The sequence below is a fragment of the Anabrus simplex genome, chromosome 5, assembly GCF_040414725.1.
Source record: "Anabrus simplex isolate iqAnaSimp1 chromosome 5, ASM4041472v1, whole genome shotgun sequence".
In the NCBI taxonomy this organism is placed as follows: Eukaryota; Metazoa; Arthropoda; class Insecta; order Orthoptera; family Tettigoniidae; genus Anabrus; species Anabrus simplex.
Window position 1 is genome coordinate 392,121,534 of NC_090269.1, and position 18,683 is coordinate 392,140,216.

Genomic DNA, 18,683 nt, shown 5'->3' on the forward strand with positions numbered 1-18,683 from the left:
ATTGTGCATAGTGCTATCATTTTTTAACATAATATTTTGCAAAAGGCATTGTGTATTCCTTGCCGATCACTCCTCTTAAATAATACGGTTTACTGGCCGTTTCTCAAACAAAAAATGTATACGTTGAAGAGATAAAAACCCAATCTTAATTTTGAAGGTGTTAAGGTCACAGAAAGCTGGAACTTTGTCCTGCAGATTAAGGGGCCAATCGTATACTCACGATAGGCACTTTTTTGGCTATCATAGCCCCACACGTGCCTTATCATTCAGAAATTGTGTGTTAGAGGAACAGTGACCTTAATTTAATCTGATGACCTACGAACTGCCTCCTGTATCAAAAACTAGGTCTATTTAAAGACGAGAAATTTTGGCAATTGGTATCAGTCGTTAATCATGGCTTCGCACGGCTACGTTCAGTTGTTCCTGTTTGGTCTGCTGTGCATTGGCGCTGCCAGCGCAGAAAGTTCAACATGCACATTGCCCCGAGGACCAAGTGGTCTTGATATAAATAAGGTGAGATACAGTAATTTGATTTAAATATTTTAACTCTCAGACGAATACGAGTATAGTTTCGGAACCGTACTTGTGCCTGATTGTTAGAAAACACGTTCAAGTTTTAAAATGAAAATAATTTCTAGTAAATACTCACGAAGTTCAGTATCTCATTGCTACGAAGAAGGGCCATTGTACCCAGCAAAGCTATCTTAACTCGGTATGTCTTCAACCGATAAAGTTAATAATAATAATAATAATAATAATAATAATATGTGAACATAACAAGACGAGTTCACAATATGACAATGATTTAAAACAGCCCTACTACTACTACTTTTTTTTTTTTTTTTGCTAGGGGCTTTACGTCGCACCGACACAGATAGGTCTTATGGCGACGATGGGAGAGGAAAGGCCTAGGAGTTGGAAGGAAGCGGCCGTGGCCTTAATTAAGGTACAGCCCCAGCATTTGCCTGGTGTGAAAATGGGAAACCACGGAAAACCATTTTCAGGGCTGCCGATAGTGGGATTCGAACCTACTATCTCCCGGATGCAAGCTCACAGCCGCGCGCCTCTACGCGCACGGCCAACTCGCCCGGTACTACTACTACTACTACTACTACTACTACTACTATTGCGACTGCTACTCCTGCTACTACTACTACTACTACTACTACTACGCTGACTGTCAGGCTAGGAAAATTGTTGCGGTGGAGGAGGTGCTGGGAAAATTGACCGGGTTTGCGCCAATGGCCAAACTAGGAGCTGTCCCAGCATTCACTTTAGTGCAGGAGAACGGAAAACCACATAAAACCGTTCTCAGGACGACCGGCGGTCAGGATCACTCCTTTCCGTCTCCCAAATACAGAGGCTTAGCTCCACGGTAGAGCCGCGTCCACTCCTCTGCTCGGTTTGTCGGTAGGAGTACAGAGCTGTCGGACCACGGACCAGCCGTGGCCGCTTGTGGGCCGGGACCAACTCTGCAATCGCCGACCGAATAACCGTACACAAAATTAACTCAATAGGGATGAAATTTGAAAGATCATTATTGTAGTGCAAAATGTAGCAAACAAGTAATGTCATACAAAAATATTAAGATCTAGTAATTTTGTGTTTGAATATTAATCCGATATTGAAACTAGTATAGAAATATGTACGGCGTTGTGTGGTCACTAATGGCACAGCCTGAGATTTGAAGTTATATGACAACTCTAGCTGATGTATCCGTGCTTCGCTACGGAATTCTACATTGTATACAGAATTCTAGGTTTGGTAGTGTACACGTTGTGAGCAAGGTTGTATTAAATGGCATTGCTCTTAACGTTATCCTAGAAGCGCGACGGGGAAGTCACTAAACGTCTTTTCTCATATGAAGACTGGGTTAGGGAAATTTCATTGTAATGTTAAACCTGCTTGCCTACCATCAGTCACAATCAGATTGGAGAGTTTTCATTGTTATGGCACACACTGACTCTCCACCTGCCTTTTTGCATTCTAAAAAAGACTCTCTTAGTGGTTTTCCCAACTGAAATGAACATAGGTCATTGCAATGACGTCAGTAGGAATGGCGCGATTAAAAGCGATGCTTTGATATGAAATAGTCGATCAAATGAAAAACCACACATTTTCTCTCTTTCAACGAAGTGTACTATACTTCCGAACTAACAGTCCAAAGTTCCAGAGCTAGAATGACCAAGTCGCAGACAGCCGTAATCCATGAATACTATTCGCATTTTATCGGCAGGGAGGGGGGGAAAGAGTCGAATAGTGGACAGTTCCAAGGCAAAAACTGTGCCCGTTTACTCATCTGTTTCTTAGGAGTAAACGATGAGTCAGAAATTCTTGATTCAATACACAGGCGGGGAAAAAAACCTATCTAACTTGGAGGCAAATTTTTCCTCCTAACCAGAGGAGAGAACCCCCTCTTCCCTGCTAATTTGGAATAAAAAGATTTAATAAAAGTGAAGCAGAATAATCTTTTCTTAAGAAATGGCTCTTTTCAAGGTTGAATTTTGAGTTGTTCAGTGAGTTGTGGTGCTATTATTTGGAATAGGCCTACATTGTAATTCTAGACCAGGTCATATTACTACTAAGTGAGCCTCTGCCTATAAAGTGCACACTGCTCTTTCAAAATAGCGCGTCGGAATAGGGATCGAATAGCTGAAATACTATGATGAACCAGTGTGTTACCTACCAGTAGTATCAGAAAATATCTTAACCAGAGGTATGGCATGCTAAAGAAGGAAGTTATCTTACTCCCCAGCTATTTCTCGTCAGTATTCAGTCAGGCTGTTATACTCGGTACGCGGTAGTATTCCCATCTAATGGAGTTGAGCGGCAGCATAAGAGACAAAGAACATTACAACAAACAATTATCAATGTAATGTTATTGTTGATCAATGTTATGCTCTTTCGATATTGTAGGCCTTCACATTTAATTTTCTTCCGACTCTAAAATACCACTGTTATCGTAGGCTGTACGGTAAAGCTGAATAAATCATAAATAATCGGAAATTGTACTCTCTATGACTTTTTTTGTTGTAGAGTACTTTTCGGTAGGACCAATAACATGGGTATTTAAAAATTAAATTTTAAGCGCCTTCCCCTGAACTACCATTTCAACCAGGGTGAATACAATTCTTTATAGCTTAGACTGTAGTTTCTTATTCCCTGACTCTATATACCGATCTTCATTAAATTCTGTTGGTACATTTTATCGTGGCTCGGCGTTGATATGGATTTAGCAACAAAAATACAAATTCATGAATATCTGTTATCATAGCCGGTCTGGTAATAGTGTATAATATATAAATAATCGGAAATGTAATTCTATACAACTTTAATTAGTCCGCCTCTGTGATTTAGTGGTTAGTGTGATTTGCTGCTATCCGCGGAGGACCGGGTTCGATTCCCGGCTCTGCCACGAAGTGTGAAAAGTGGTACGAGGGCTGGAACGGGGTCCACTCAGCTTCGAGAGGTCAGCTGAGTAGAGGTGGGCGATTCCCACCTCAGCCATCCTGGAAGCGGTTTTCCGTGGTTTCCCACTTCTGCTCCAGGCAAATGCCGGGATGGTACCTAACCTAAGGCCACGGCCACTTCCTTCCCACATCCTTATCTATCCCTTCCAATCTTCCATCCCCCAGAAGGCCCTTGTTCAGCATAGCAGGCGAGGCCGCCTCGGCGAGGTACTGGTCATCCTCCCCAGTTGTATCCCCCGACCCAGAGTCTGAAGCTCCAGGACACTGCCCTTGAGGAGCTAGAGGTGGGATCCCTCGCTCAGTCCGAGGGAAAAACCGTCCCTGGAGGGTAAACAGATTTAGAAGAGGAAGAAGAAGATAACCTTAGTTATGTAGTATTTATCGATATGACCAATAATAATATATACTAGCGAATGTACCCGTGCTTCGCTACGGTATTCTACATTGTATTCGAATATCGAAGTAAATAGTGTGCATGCAGTAAATAAGATTGTTTTAAAATTGCATGTCTCTTAGCGTTATCCGAGAAAGAGCATGGGGAGGTCCCCGTACGTTGTTCCCAATGTAAAGTGTTTGTTATAGATTTGTGATATAACGGCAGGCTCACTTGCCTACTGCCATTCGCAATCTGGGAAGTTTACATTATAATTGCAGGCCCCAATACCTACTATGCGGACAGAATCGATTTGGGGAGTTTTCGCTAAATGGCAGCCACCGTTTCCTACTTCCAGACAGATTACAGTTGAGGAGTTTCTATCATAATGGCAGGTAATTACTCTACTATCACTCGAAATTGAGTTGTGCAGTTATCATTATAATGCCAGGCCCATTTTCCTACTTCCAGCCAGCTTACTGCCAGTCACACCAAGTTGGTGAGTTTCCATCAAAATAGCAGGCCACTATGCCTAATGCCAGTCACATTTTAGATCAGGACATTCCTTTACAATGGCGGGCACCCTTGCCTACTGCCAAACACAATCGGGTAGGGGAGTTTTAAACAAAACTGCATGCTCACTTGCCTTCTGCAAGTCAAATCGAGAAGTGAACTATTCATTAAAATTGTAGACCTTCCTTACTAATGACAGTTACACAGGAGTTGGAGAAGGAACCCTTTCATACTACCAGTCAAAGTCGGTGTGGGGAGTACTGACTACAATAGCAGACCCACCCTTTCTCGATCGCTACAAATCGACATCAGTGAATATATATAGATCGACATACGAAAGTATATGCGTGTTTACAATATTGAAGACCTTCATTTACAGATTAACTGCTACTAAACGTACGTCATATCGACAAAGGATTATACCATAAGACACGCCGGATTTAGTGGCCTAAATGGCTGGTCCTATGATATGTCATCTATTCTTGGGTCAGACTGAGTTAGAAACGTGGAACAGGGTAACGTTCTTGTAAGATTATCTCACATTACATTACTTTTCGGATAATTATGTGACAGCTACATACATAGCATTTGGCTCATATATGGCTACTGGATGGGCCAATTTTCGTGAAGAGTTTGATGATTCTGTTTTTCATATAAGTAATCGAAGGTATGAATTATGCATGTGAAAATTCCAAATTGACTTAACATCCATTAATAGAAAAAAATCAAACATAAAAGGGATACAGATACGGCAAAAAGTCATAAGACCAAGGTTGTAGATCATTCCAAATTGAACGGAGATTGTGCAATCTATTATGTGATAGGAATTTCCGAAGGTCTGCACCATCATTAAAATTGCCTGCATATTTCGATATTCTTCGGGGATAAAAAGTGAAAAAATTAATGATCTCGGATGTTTTCCGTTCGTTACAGGCTAAAACGTATAATTTTGTCAAATTTCAATTATCTTCTTTTTCTTCTGGCAGATTATGCCGCAATCTGGATTTTGGGCGAGGCGGGCAAAAATTAGGACTTTCAGGAAACTAAACCAAAAATTATGCAGATGGTCATTATTACCCCTTAAACGGAAAACTGTACGAAAATTTCGCCAAAATAGTCAGTGTAGAGGCACACAGTCGTTACGGTTTGATTTATATAGATAAGAAATCTGCTCCATGTAAAACACCTTTTTGGCTATGTCCGCTGGACTTAACCTGCAAAACTGACCATTCATGATATCTCCCTTATTAATCCTCCTGACGAAAAATGCACATGAAAAAAAGGTTTAGAGGTGGAATTCCATCACGTTTGGTCGATTTCCAGTCAGGTTGGTCTTGTTCTGTATATATTGAGGAAGAGTAAAATCACCATTCAGGTTCCCTATAAACCGCCAGTCCATTCCGGAACATGAAATGTTATTTACGTTTAAAACCTACCTTTGGACAGGTGGATGCTAAATATGAATTTTGGTTCGAATATCTTCAGTAGTTTTCAAGTTGTAAGGAATACGCTTTACACGCACCCGCTCGTGAGTTAAGTCCGATGGGACTTGTACAAAAAAACGGTCCGTTAATGATATCTCCCTTATTAATCCTCGTATCGAAATGATGCACATGAGAAAAAAAGGTTTAGAAATTAATTTCTACCAAGGCAGGTAGATTTAAATTAACGTTGGTTGTGTATATTTTGTGGAAGTGCAAAATCACTGTTTCGGTTTCGTATAAACCCCCAGTCAGTTCAGGGATTTAGAAACAATATTAGCCCTAAAACCTATCAAGGACAGGTGTATTCTAAATGTGAGTATTGGTGGAAATACATCCAGTAGTTTGTAGCACTCGCGTACATACGGCGTAATTAAGGAAGAAAATAATACAGTTAAGAAAGTTGAAAGAAATAGAAAATGGATTATAACTGAGGACAGCCGGATAACGACAAATATGTAAATGCCAAGTTAATTTATTGGAAAATCAAATGCCCCTCAATAAATTATGCTAGTGTGAGTTATGGATATAATAAAGCGGTAACAGAGGGGAAATTTAGGTCCATTGATTCCTAGGTAAACAAATATTAAGAAGATGACTAATGGTGTTATTACTTAATCTATTCGAAGGCGGTTATAACATCCAACGATATTCCGCCAATATCCCGCAGATAGGCCGATTGACGCCTCTCTTGCTTTCTACCCAAGGAACAACCACGAATTTAAAAGCATGTTGAGGAAAATGGCAATACGTTACTTCCCTGCTGGCATGCACTCAGAGACGTCGCCATGGTAACCTGTAGGTTCGTTGTCGGTCTGTCGGTCACTCAATGCAGAGCATGGTACCAGCAGAAAATTGTAAATTTCTCCGTCGTGTAAAGAGTAAGGTAAATTATGAACATAACGAAAGTTGTTTATAATGAGGAGACGCTTCACGTACGGTAAACGAAGTTTACAGAAAATCAATAGTATAGGAGAAAATGGAGGAAAACCATTCTGGTTTTCCTATAAACCCCCGTCTATTCAAAGATTTTAAAATGATATGCATATTGAAACCTTCCCCGGGATGAGTATACTCTAAATATGAAATTTGGTTGAGATCTATCCAGCCGTTTCGACGTGATGGTGGGAAAACCATTCTGGTTTTCCTATAAACCCCCCGTGTATTCAAAGATTTTAAAATGATATGCATATCGAAACCTTCCCTGGGAGGAGTATACTCTAAATATGAAGTTTTGTTGAGATCTATCCAGCCGTTTCGATGTGATGGTGGAACAAACAGACAGACAAACAAACAGACACGAACAATTTTATTTATATAGAAGACTAGCGAATGTACCCGTGCTTCGCTACGGTATTCTACATTGTATTCGAATATCGAAGCAAATAGTGTGCTTGCAGTAAATAAGATTGTTTTAAAATTGCATGTCTCTTAGCGTTATCCGAGAAAGAGCATGGGGAGGTCCCCGTACGTTGTTTCCAATTGAAAGTGTTTGTTATGGATTTGGGATATAACGGCAGGCTCACTTGCCTACTGCCATTCACAATCTGGGAAGTTTACATTATAATTGCAGGCCCCATTGCCTACTATGCGGACAGAATCGATTTGGGGAGTCTTCGTTAAAATGGCAGCCCCCGTTTCCTACTTCCAGACAGATTACAGTTGAGGAGTTTCTATCATAATGGCAGGTAATTACTCTACTATCACTCGAAATTGAGTTGTGCAGTTATCATTATAATGCCAGGCCCATTTTCCTACTTCCAGCCAGCTTACTGCCAGTCACACCAAGTTGGTGAGTTTCCATCAAAATAGCAGGCCACTATGCCTAATACCAGTCACATTTTAGATGAGGACATTTCTTTATAATGGCGATCACCCTTGCCTACTGCCAAACACAATCGGGTAGGAGAGTTTTAAACAAAACTGCATGCTCACTTGCCTTCTGCAAGTCAAATCGAGAAGTGAACTATTCATTACAATTGTAGACCTTCCTTACTAATGACCGTTACACAGGAGTTGGAGATCAACATGCAAAAGTATATGCGTGTTTACAATATTGAAGACCTTCATTTACAGATTAACTGCTACTAAACGTACGTCATGTCGACAAAGGATTATACCATAAGACACGCCGGATTTAGTGGCCTAAATGGCTGGTCCTATGATATGTCATCTATTCTTGGGTCAGATTGAGTTAGAAACGAGGAACAGGGTAACGTTCTTGTAAGATTATCTCACATTACGTTACTTTTCGGATAATTATGTGACAGCTACATACATAGCGTTTGGCTCATATATGGCTACTGGATGGGCCAATTTTCGTGAAAAGTTTGATGATTCTCTATTTCATATAAGTAATCGAAGGTATGAATTATGCATGTGAAAATTCCAAATTGACTTAACATCCATTAATAGAGGAAAATCAAACGTAAAAGGGATACAGATACGGCAAAAAGTCATAAGACCAAGGTTGTAGATCATTCCAAATTGAACGGAGATTGTGCAATCTGTTATGTGATAGGAATTTCCGAAGGTCTGCACCATCATTAAAATTGCCTACATATTTCGATATTCTCCGGGGATAAAAAGTGAAAAATTTAATGATCTTGGATGTTTTCCGTTCGTTACAGGCTAAAACGTATAATTTTGCCAAATTTCAATTATCTTCTTTTTCTTCTGGCAGATTATGCCGCAATCTGGATTTTGGGCGAGGCGGGTAAAAATTAGGACTTTCAGGAAACTAAACCAAAAATTATGCAGATGGTCATTATTACCCCTTAAACGGAAAGCTGTACGAAAATTTCGCCAAAATAGTCAGTGTAGAGGCACACAGTCGTTACGGTTTGATTTATATAGATAAGGAATCTGCTCCATGTAAAACACCTTTTTGGATATGTCCACTGGACTTAACCTGCAAAACTGATCATTCATGATATCTCCCTTATTAATCCTCCTGACGAAAGAATGCACATGAAAAAAAGGTTTAGAGGTGGAATTCCATCACGTTTGGTCGATTTCCAGTCAGGTTGGTCTTGTTCTGTATATATTGAGGAAGAGTAAAATCACCATTTAGGTTCCCTATAAACCGCCAGTCCATTCCGGAACATGAAATGTTATTTTCGTTTAAAACCTACCTTTGGACAGGTGGATGCTAAATATGAATTTTGGTTCGAATATCTTCAGTAGTTTTCAAGTTGTAAGGAATACGCTTTACACGCACCCGCTCGAGAGTTAAGTCCGATGGGACTTGTACAAAAAAACGGTCCGTTAATGATATCTCCCTTATTAATCCTCGTATCGAAATGATGCACATGAGAAAAAAGGTTTAGAAATTAATTTCTACCAAGGCAGGTAGATTTAAATTAACGTTGGTTGTGTATATTTTGTGGAAGTGCAAAATCACTGTTTCGGTTTCGTATAAACCCCCAGTCAGTTCAGGGATTTAGAAACAATATTTGCCCTAAAACCTATCAAGGACAGTTGTATTCTAAATATGAGTATTGGTGGAAATACATCCGGTAGTTTGTAGCACTCGCGTACATACGGCGTAATTAAGGAAGAAAATAATACAGTTAAGAAAGTTGAAAGTAATAGAAAATGGATTATAACTGAGGACAGCCGGATGACCACAAATATGTAAATGCCAAGTTAATGTATTGGAAAATCAAATGCCCCTCAATAAATTATGCTAGTGTGAGTTATGGACATAATAAAGCGGTAACAGAGGAGAAATTTAAGTCCATTGGTACCTAGGTAAACAAATAATAAGAAGATGACTAATGGTGTTATTACTTAATCTATTCGAAGGCTGTTATAACATCCAACGATATTCCGCCAATATCCCGCAGATAGGCCGATTGACGCCTCTCTTGCTTTCTACCCAAGGAACAACCACGAATTTAAAAGCATGATGAGGAAAATGGCAATACGTTACTTCCCTGCTGGCATGCAGTCAGAGACGTTGCCATGGTAACCTGTAGGTTCGTTGTCGGTCTGTCGGTCACTCAATGCAGAGCATGGTACCAGCAGAAAATTGTAAATTTCTCCATCATGTAAAGAGTAAGGTAAATTATGAACATAACGAAAGTTGTTTATAATGAAGAGACGTTTCACGTACGGTAAACGAAGTTTACAGAAAATCAATAGTATAAGAGAAAATGGAGGAAAACCAGAACCCCCCGTGTATTCAAAGATTTTAAAATGATATGCATATCGAAACCTTCCCCGGGATGAGTATACTCTAAATATGAAGTTTAGTTGAGATCTATCGGGCCGTTTCGACGTGATGGTGGAAAAACCATTCTGGTTTTCCTATAAACCCCCGTCTATTCAAAGATTTTAAAATGAAATGCATATCGAAACCTTCCCCGGGATGAGTATACTCTAAATATGAAATTTGGTTGAGATCTATCCAGCCGTTTCGACGTGATGGTGGAAAAACCATTCTGGTTTTCCTATAAACCCCCCGTGTATTCAAACATTTTAAAATGATATGCATATCGAAACCTTCCCCGGGAGGAGTGTACTCTAAATATTAAATTTGATTGAGATCTATCCCGCCGTTTCGAAGTGATGGTGGAAAAACCATTCTGGTTTTCCTATAAACCCCCGTCTATTCAAAGATTTTAAAATTATATGCATATCGAAACCTTCCCCGGGAGGAGTATACTCTAAATATGAAGTTTAGTTGAGATCTATCGAGCCGTTTCGACGTGATGGTGGAAGAACCATTCTGGTTTTCCTATAAACCCCCGTCTATTCAACGATTTGAAAATGATATACATACCGAAACCTTCCCCGGGATGAGTATACTCTAAATATGAAATTTGGTTGAGATCTATCCAGCCATTTCGACGTAATGGTGGAAAAAACATTCTGGTTTTCCTATAAACCCCCGTGTATTCAAAGATTTTAAAATGATATGCATATCGAAACCTTCCCCGGGAGGAGTATACTCTAAATATGAAGTTTGGTTGAGATCTATCCAGCCGTTTCGACGTGATGGTGGAAAAACCATTCTGGTTTACCTATAAACCCCCTGTGTATTCAAAGATTTTAAAATGAAATGCATATCGAAACCTTCCCCGGGAGGAGTATACTCTAAATATGAAGTTTGGTTGAGATCTGTCCAGCCGTTTCGACGTGATGGTGGAAGAACCATTCTGGTTTTCCTATAAACCCCCCGTGTATTCAAAGATTTTAAAATGATATGCATATCGAAACCTTCCCCGGGATGAGTATACTCTAAATATGAAGTTTGGTTGAGATCTATCCAGCCGTTTCGACATGATGGTGGAAGAACCATTCTGGTTTTCCTATAAACCCCCCGCGTATTCAAAGATTTTAAAATGATATGCATATCGAAACCTTCCCCGGGATGGTTATACTCTAAATATGAAGTTTGGTTGAGATCTATCCAGCCGTTTCGACGTGATGGTGGAACAAACAGACAGACAAACAAACAGACACGAACAATTTTATTTATATAGAAGATTTAAGAATTAAATTTTAAGCCTTCCCCTAAAGTACCATTTCACTCAATGTGAGTAAAATGATTTATAGCCTAGATTGAACTGGCTCATTCCCCTACTTTACATAGCGATTTTTCATTAAATTCCCTTCTGCCGTTTTCTCGTAATGCGTGTATATACAGGCAGATAGACAGACAGGCAGACAGACAGAAATTAGGGTTAAGTAAAAAGTGCATTTCGTTGTTACTGTGGACATGACCGATACCCAGAAATGTCATTCTTTTTAAATTCCGAGCAATGTACTCTTACTGTATATATTTGTACAGATATTGAGACTAGATCACAAGATGACAATGATTTTAAAACAGGCCTACTACTACTATTAGAGAACAGATTACTCTAAAATGCATCCACTAAGCATGTTTTGATCGAACCTGCCGCAAAGTAATGTCCAAATATTTCATGACAAACAGGGGAAATGGTTGTTGTGTACCGTTTCACTGGTATCGAAAGAGACCTCTCAACTCAGTTTGAGGGACTGAGGTGCATAGATCACAGGCAGGAAACTTGTCAAGTTCGGTAAATGCGTTTCTTGTTCCTGTCTCTTCCATTTTGTACTAGCGGTGCCTGTGTGCTTCGTTACACGTACGAATTTCAATCTCTATATTAAAAGAGTTTACCAAAAACAGCTTTGGCAAATCCATCCGTCCGTTCTACGGAACCGATTTGTCTGATTTTTTATTACTCTCTCCGGAATTACGAATCACGAGACACTAATAAGTTGATACGTTAGATAGCGCTGCATTTCTCGATTAAAATCAAATGTTTTGAACTCGATTGTTACTTGCGTTAGGAAAACTCTCCATCTCTATTGCGAATGGCAGTTGCCAAGTGAGCCTGCCATTATAGTAGAAACTCCCAAACTCGACTGTGATTGGCAGTACGAAATTAGGCTTCCCTTTATCCACAAAACTTCCCAATGCCTGCCTTACTTCGGAAACAACGTGTGGCGTACTCCCTGTTTTGTTTCTAGGATAGTGCTAAGAGGCATGCCTTTACAGTAATTTACGGAAAAATCCGTATACAATATAGAATACTGTAGCGAAGCACGGGTACATTTGCTAGTATTCTGATATGTGTGATTTTCATCTAGAGTAATGTCATAACATGTAGCCATGTTTGATTACTACCTGCCAAGCCAGATAGTATACACTTCTTCTGATCACGGAAGAATACTATTCCGTACTAGATACTCTTTGATTCTCTAACATTTCCCAGCTTCCAAATATATTCAACAGATGGCAGAGCGTTCCTGAATAACTTACAAGCTGCTGAGAATAAAAGTCTATATTTAAACAGACCCCATCATGACACACGTCTTAGATCTTAACTGGGAACATCTATTGAAAGATAACCTAGCTACACTAGAAAGAGTTAAGGCCATGTATCTTTAAAACTATCCCTGCCTGGATAAAAACGCTCCTTCGAGACTAACCTATGAGCTCACAAGACAATCGTTCTATATAGAAGGACTGAGATTAAAAATACCATTACCTTCCATGACACAATACCAAGCTTTACATGAAGAACAGCAGGATAAAGAAAGTGAACATATGGATAGATTTTTACCAAACGGACGGCATGATCACGTCAGGATGGATGAATTCTGTCTAAAAAAAACTGCGGGATACCGTAACGCGCTTTCTATTAAATGTTCATGAAACCTTTCATATTGGCCGGCAAAACAATATGGCTACGGCAGGCATACCAAGACGAGTTGTCTGACCTACTTATAACTAATGCTGCGGAGTCCTCAAGTTATTTCTTAAGTAAAATGTACGATAAACACATAATGCTGTGGAAATTACACTATTATAAACATTAATGAGCAAGTGAACTTGAGCAGCGCATTCTTCAAATTAAATTGTCAAGATATACACAGTAAGATGTTAAAAACCATAATTTATTTAGTATAGCTGTTTCTAAAAACACGTACTATGTACCTTTGGGAAACGTATTTTAGCACTGTATCGAACGTTGAATATGACTTATATACTTAGGATATTTTGCTCATGAGATCCAATGTTGTAGCTCCGCTCCCAGTTAGGTTTCACCCCGGCCCTCACGTGAGGGGTGGAGGTGTTATGATAGAGGCTGTAAAACAGAGGGTGTTTAAAACACTGGTAAGACCCTAATTAAAGTATGGTTCTAGTCTACGATACTCTCACCAGGATTACTTGACTTGAAAACTGGGAGGAAATCAGCATGCTTTGTTCTTGGTTTCCGACAAGTGGGGAGTGTTGCGAAAATGTTGTAAATTTTGCGCTGGGAAGATTTGGGAGCAAGGAGGCGCGATGCTCGGCTAAGCGTAAGTTCCGAACTGTCAGTGGGGTGATGACGTGGAATGAACTTAGTAATGAGAGGAGTTTTTAAATAGAGAAAATATCATGGTATGAAGGTAACGTTGGAATTTAAGGCGACAAATTAAGGCAAACATTCGTATATAATAAGGGGAATTAACAATTGGAATTATGTACCAAGAAATATGTTTGATTAATTTCGAAATTCTTTGAAATAATATAAACATTGATAAACAAGTGATAGAGAATCTGCAATCTGGGCGACAGCACTAAACGCGGACCAATGGCAATTACTTAAACTAAGTTCAAATATAAAAGTGGCTGAATTGTTGGTGCTAGGATTATGTAAAACAATACATAACTGAAGATGTTTAAGGAATAATCTTTAAAAACGTAATCCTTATACGTTATTTATACATTTTGTCAAGGTACAACGATATAAATGTGATTCCCATAGGGAACCTGAAATATTTGTTGCGAATTAGTAAATTTATAGTACCAGTATAAATGGTCCATTATTGGACATTATAAATTTCCAAGCGAACTCATTCCTGGTTGTCAGCGTTTCGCCCCCGTATGCTAGGTTGGGCTAATCAGTTGGTACTTAGCACACCCACCAAGACGCATGGCATGTTTCGGGTTAGCAATGGGAATCAACATCTATATAATCTGATGGCCAAGCAGGCATCAATTTTTGGTAATGAGACAAAATCTCTCATAGTGCATTGGCACTGCCGGTCGCTCCAAGTAGCCTACGTAGTGGCCTCCACGGTATGCACTAGCCATGCGTCTTGGTGGGTGTGCTAAGTACCAACTGATGAGTCCAACTTGTCACACGAGAGCGAAACGCTGGCAACCAGGAATGAGTTAGCTTGAAAATTCATAATGTCCAATAACGGACCATTTATATTGGTATTATAAGGTACAATGATCATGAGGGGATGCCTGGCCGAGGCGGTCATGGCGTTCGCCTGGAAAGACGTGGGTTAGAATCCCCATCAGGAAGTCGTAAAATTTAACAAACGAAATATTTATTCCGGAGCGCACATGGCCTTCACTCAACCTGCACCAAAAATGAGTACCAGGTTAATTCCTGGGCGCAAAGGCCACCGGGCGTAGAGCTAACCACTCTACTGCATCAAGTGACGAGGTTACGGATAGTGCAAGCCTTTATCTTCCACCTCTCAAAAGGGCCTTAATGGTTTGTACCCAGATTACTTTGCTTTTGTTTCGAAATGATCTGGAGGTGCCGTTTGTGTGGGAACAGGAAATGCATCAATTTAAGATTTTGTGTATTCATAGTTACTTTTATGAAGGGTTAATTTTCTTAACTTTGAACATATGACAGCAGGCCTACTACGACTCGAGATTTCCTCTCAGTATTTCGTTTCTTTGGATGAAAATTGAAGATAAGGCGTTAGATTCGATAGACGATCGCGCAGGTCTCAATCAGCAACATTTCTGTGTCTGTTTTAGCTGTAATAATGGTGTTCCAGCTGTTTATTTCTGACACTAGAGTGCCTTGTAGCGTGATGTGAGGCCCTATGATTCGACTTTATGTTCAGCTCTTAGTGTATTGTTAAAATTAAAAACAGTACATATCGGTACATTTTAAAATGTTTTAATCAAAAACGGATTTTGGAATCTTAGTTCCATCATCAGTGAATCTTTTAAATTAAAATAGTAATATCCACATAATTATTTAGTCTTGATTTAAACATGATTTTGACAGATATTCTTATAAAATTGTGCTTTAAATCATTTTAAAATCAAGACGACAAATTTGTGTGAATTTTAATATTCTTATTTTATTCACTGATGATGTAACTAACATTCCAAAAACGGGTTACGAATTAAAAGATTTTAATGTGTGCTGATATAGACTGACCTTAATCTACATAAATAAAGTCGTAGGGGGTCCGCTGTCTGTAATTTCGTTTGTTTTGCCAATTTTTGTGATATTTATCCGTTTTAGGTCCACTCGAGACCGAATCGGTTGTTTTCATCTTTCGTGTCTGTTTGTCTGTTTATTTGTTCCACCAACGGCTGGATAGATCTCAACCAAATTTCATATTTAGATTCTGCTCATCACGAGGAAGGTTTCGATATGTATATCATTTCAAAATCTTTGAATAGACGGGGGTTTATAGGAAAACCAGAACGGTTTTCCTACAATTTATCTTATACTTTTGATTTCCTGTAAACTCCGTGGTCCGTATGTGAAACCGTATTATAAACAACTTTTGTATGTTCATAATTTACCTTCCTCTACAGATGACCGACAGACTGACAACGAACCTACAGGTTACCATGGCAATGTCTCTGACTGTTTGCCAGCAGGGAAGTAACGCATTTCCATTTTCGTCATCATGCCTGTAAATTCGTGATTGTTCCTTGGGTAGAAGGCAAGAGAGGCGTCAATCGGCCATTCTGCGGTGTATTGGCGGAATATCTTTGGAGGTTACAACCGTCCTCGATTAGCTTAATTAATAACACCATTAGTCATCTTCTTACCTGTTTACCCAAGAATCACTGAGCCTAAATTTCTTCTCTATTACCGCTTTCTTATATCCATAACTCACACCAGCATAATTTATTGAGGGGAATTTGATTTTCCAATACATTCACTTGGCATTTACATATTTGTCGTCATCCGGCTGTCCTCAGTTATAATCCATCTTCTATTAATTTCAACTTTCTTAACTGTATTATTTTCTTCTTTAATTACTCCGTATGTATGCGAGTGCTTATCCCGAAAGCTGGACACTCTTTTCTTTGAGGAAATATTCTAAGCTATGCAAATGTATAACTTTTGGCCCCGGAAAATATCGAAATATGGATGCAATTTTAATGACGTTGCAGATCTTCGTTTCGGAATAACTGGTGGCTAATCGGTAAGTCGTATCACAAATCAGAAAGCACAATAACCTTTCATTTTAGAGACATCTACAACTTTGGTCCTATCAATTTTTATAGTATTTCTATTCCTTATACGTTTCTCGATTTCAAGTTAATTTTATACTTTTACACGTATATGTTATCATCTGGTACACTTATAAGAAAGATAGAATCATGACATTCGCCACGCAAATTGACATGACCAGTGGCCATGTGATAGCAAATGCACATGAAAAAAAGTTTTAGAAATGGATTTCCATCTATATGTTTTCATTTGACACACTTAAAGGAAAGATAGAATTATGACATTCGGCACGCATATTGACATGACCAGTGGCCATGTGGTAGCAAATGCACACGAAAAGAAAAGTTTTGGAAATGCTTTTCCATCAAGTTGGGTCAATTTCCAGTCAGGTTGGTCTTGTACTGTACATATTGTGGAAGATTAAAATCACTATTTCGGTTCCCTACAAACCGCCAGTCCATTCCGGGAACATGAAATGATGCTGACCTTTAAAACATACTATTGGACAGGTGGCTGCTAAATATAAATTTTGATTCAAATATCTTCAGCAGTTTTGAAGTTGTAATAAATGCGCTTTACACGCAACTGCTCTTGAGTTAAGTCCGGTGGGACTTGTACTGAAAAACGGTCCGTTAATGATATCTCCCTTATTAATCCTCGTATCGAAATGATGCAAATGAGAAAAGATTTAGAAATTAATTTCCATTAAGGCAGGTAGATTTCCATTATGTTTGGCTGTGTGTATTTTGTGGGAGTGCAAAATCACGGTTTCGGTTTCGAAAAAACCCCAGTCAGTTCAGAGATTTAGAAATAATGCCCTGAAATGAAATGAAATGGCGTATGGCTTTTAGTGCAGGGAATGTCCGAGGACATGTTCGGCTCTCCAGTTGCAGGTCTTTTGATTTGACGCCCTTAGGCGACCTGGACATCAGGATGAGGACGAAATTATGAGGATTGATAAGGGAGATATCATGAATGGCCGGTTTTGCAGGTTAAGTGCAGTGGACATAGGCCAAAATCTGGTGTACGTGGAGCAGATTCCTTATCTATCTATATCAATATAATCGTAACGACTGTGTGCCTGTACATTGATTATTTTGGCGAAATGTTCTTACAGCTACCCGTTTAAGTGGTAATAATGAACATCTGAATATTTTTTGACTTAGTTTTCCGAAAGTCCTAATTTCTATCCTCCTTGCCCAAAATCCAGAATGTGGTATAATCTGCCAGACCAGCAAGAAATTTGAAATTTGACAAAATTATACTTTTAGACTGTAACGGACGGAAAACTTCCAAGATCTTTAAATTTTTCACTTTTTATTCCCGAAGAATGATGGTGCAGACCTCCTGGATTTACTGTCGCATAACGGATGTCAAAATCTCCGTTCAATTTGGAGTGATCTACAACCTTGTTCTTATGAATTTTTGTCTTATCTGTATCCCTTTTACGTTTGATTTTTCTCTATTTCTCGATGTTAAGTAAATTTGGACTTTTCACATGCATAATTCATACTTTGTCACTTATAGGAAAGATAGAATCATCAAACTCTACACGAAAATTGGCCAAGCGTGTAGCCATATATGAGCCAAATGCTATGTATGTAGCTGTCACATAATTACCCGAAAAGTAATGCAATGTGAGATAATCTTACAAAACTGTACGTTTCTAACCCACGAATAGATGATATATCATAGGACCAGCCATTTAGGCCGCTAAATCCGGCGTCTTATGGTACAATCCTTTGTCGATATTACGTACCGTTTAGCAGCAGTTAATCTGTAAATGAAGGTCTGCAATATTGTAAACATGCATATACTTTCGTATGTCGATCTATATATATTCTCTGATGTCGATTTGTATCGATCGAGAAAGGATGTATCTGCTATGGTAATCAGTACTCCCCACACCGAATTTGACTGACAGTAGGAACGGGGTCCTTCTCCAACTCCTGTGTAACTGGTATTAGTGAAGAAGGCGAAACATTGTAATGAATAATTCACTTCTCGATTTGACTTGAAGAAGGCAAGGAAGCATGCAGTTTTGTTTAAAACTCCCCTACCCGATTGTGTTCAGCTGTAGGCAATGGTTCCC

At 39.2% G+C, this 18,683-nt stretch overlaps 1 protein-coding gene across 1 annotated transcript in view; it reads left to right on the forward strand.

Moving 5' to 3' along the window:
* Positions 1–393: 393 nt before the first annotated feature.
* Positions 394–18,683, forward strand: part of LOC136874562 (uncharacterized) — a 43,989-nt gene continuing 25,699 nt past the window's right edge. The window contains exon 1 of the mRNA XM_067148199.2: positions 394–513. Coding sequence (XP_067004300.2) covers positions 394–513 — 120 coding nt within the window. The remainder of the gene's footprint in view (positions 514–18,683) is intronic.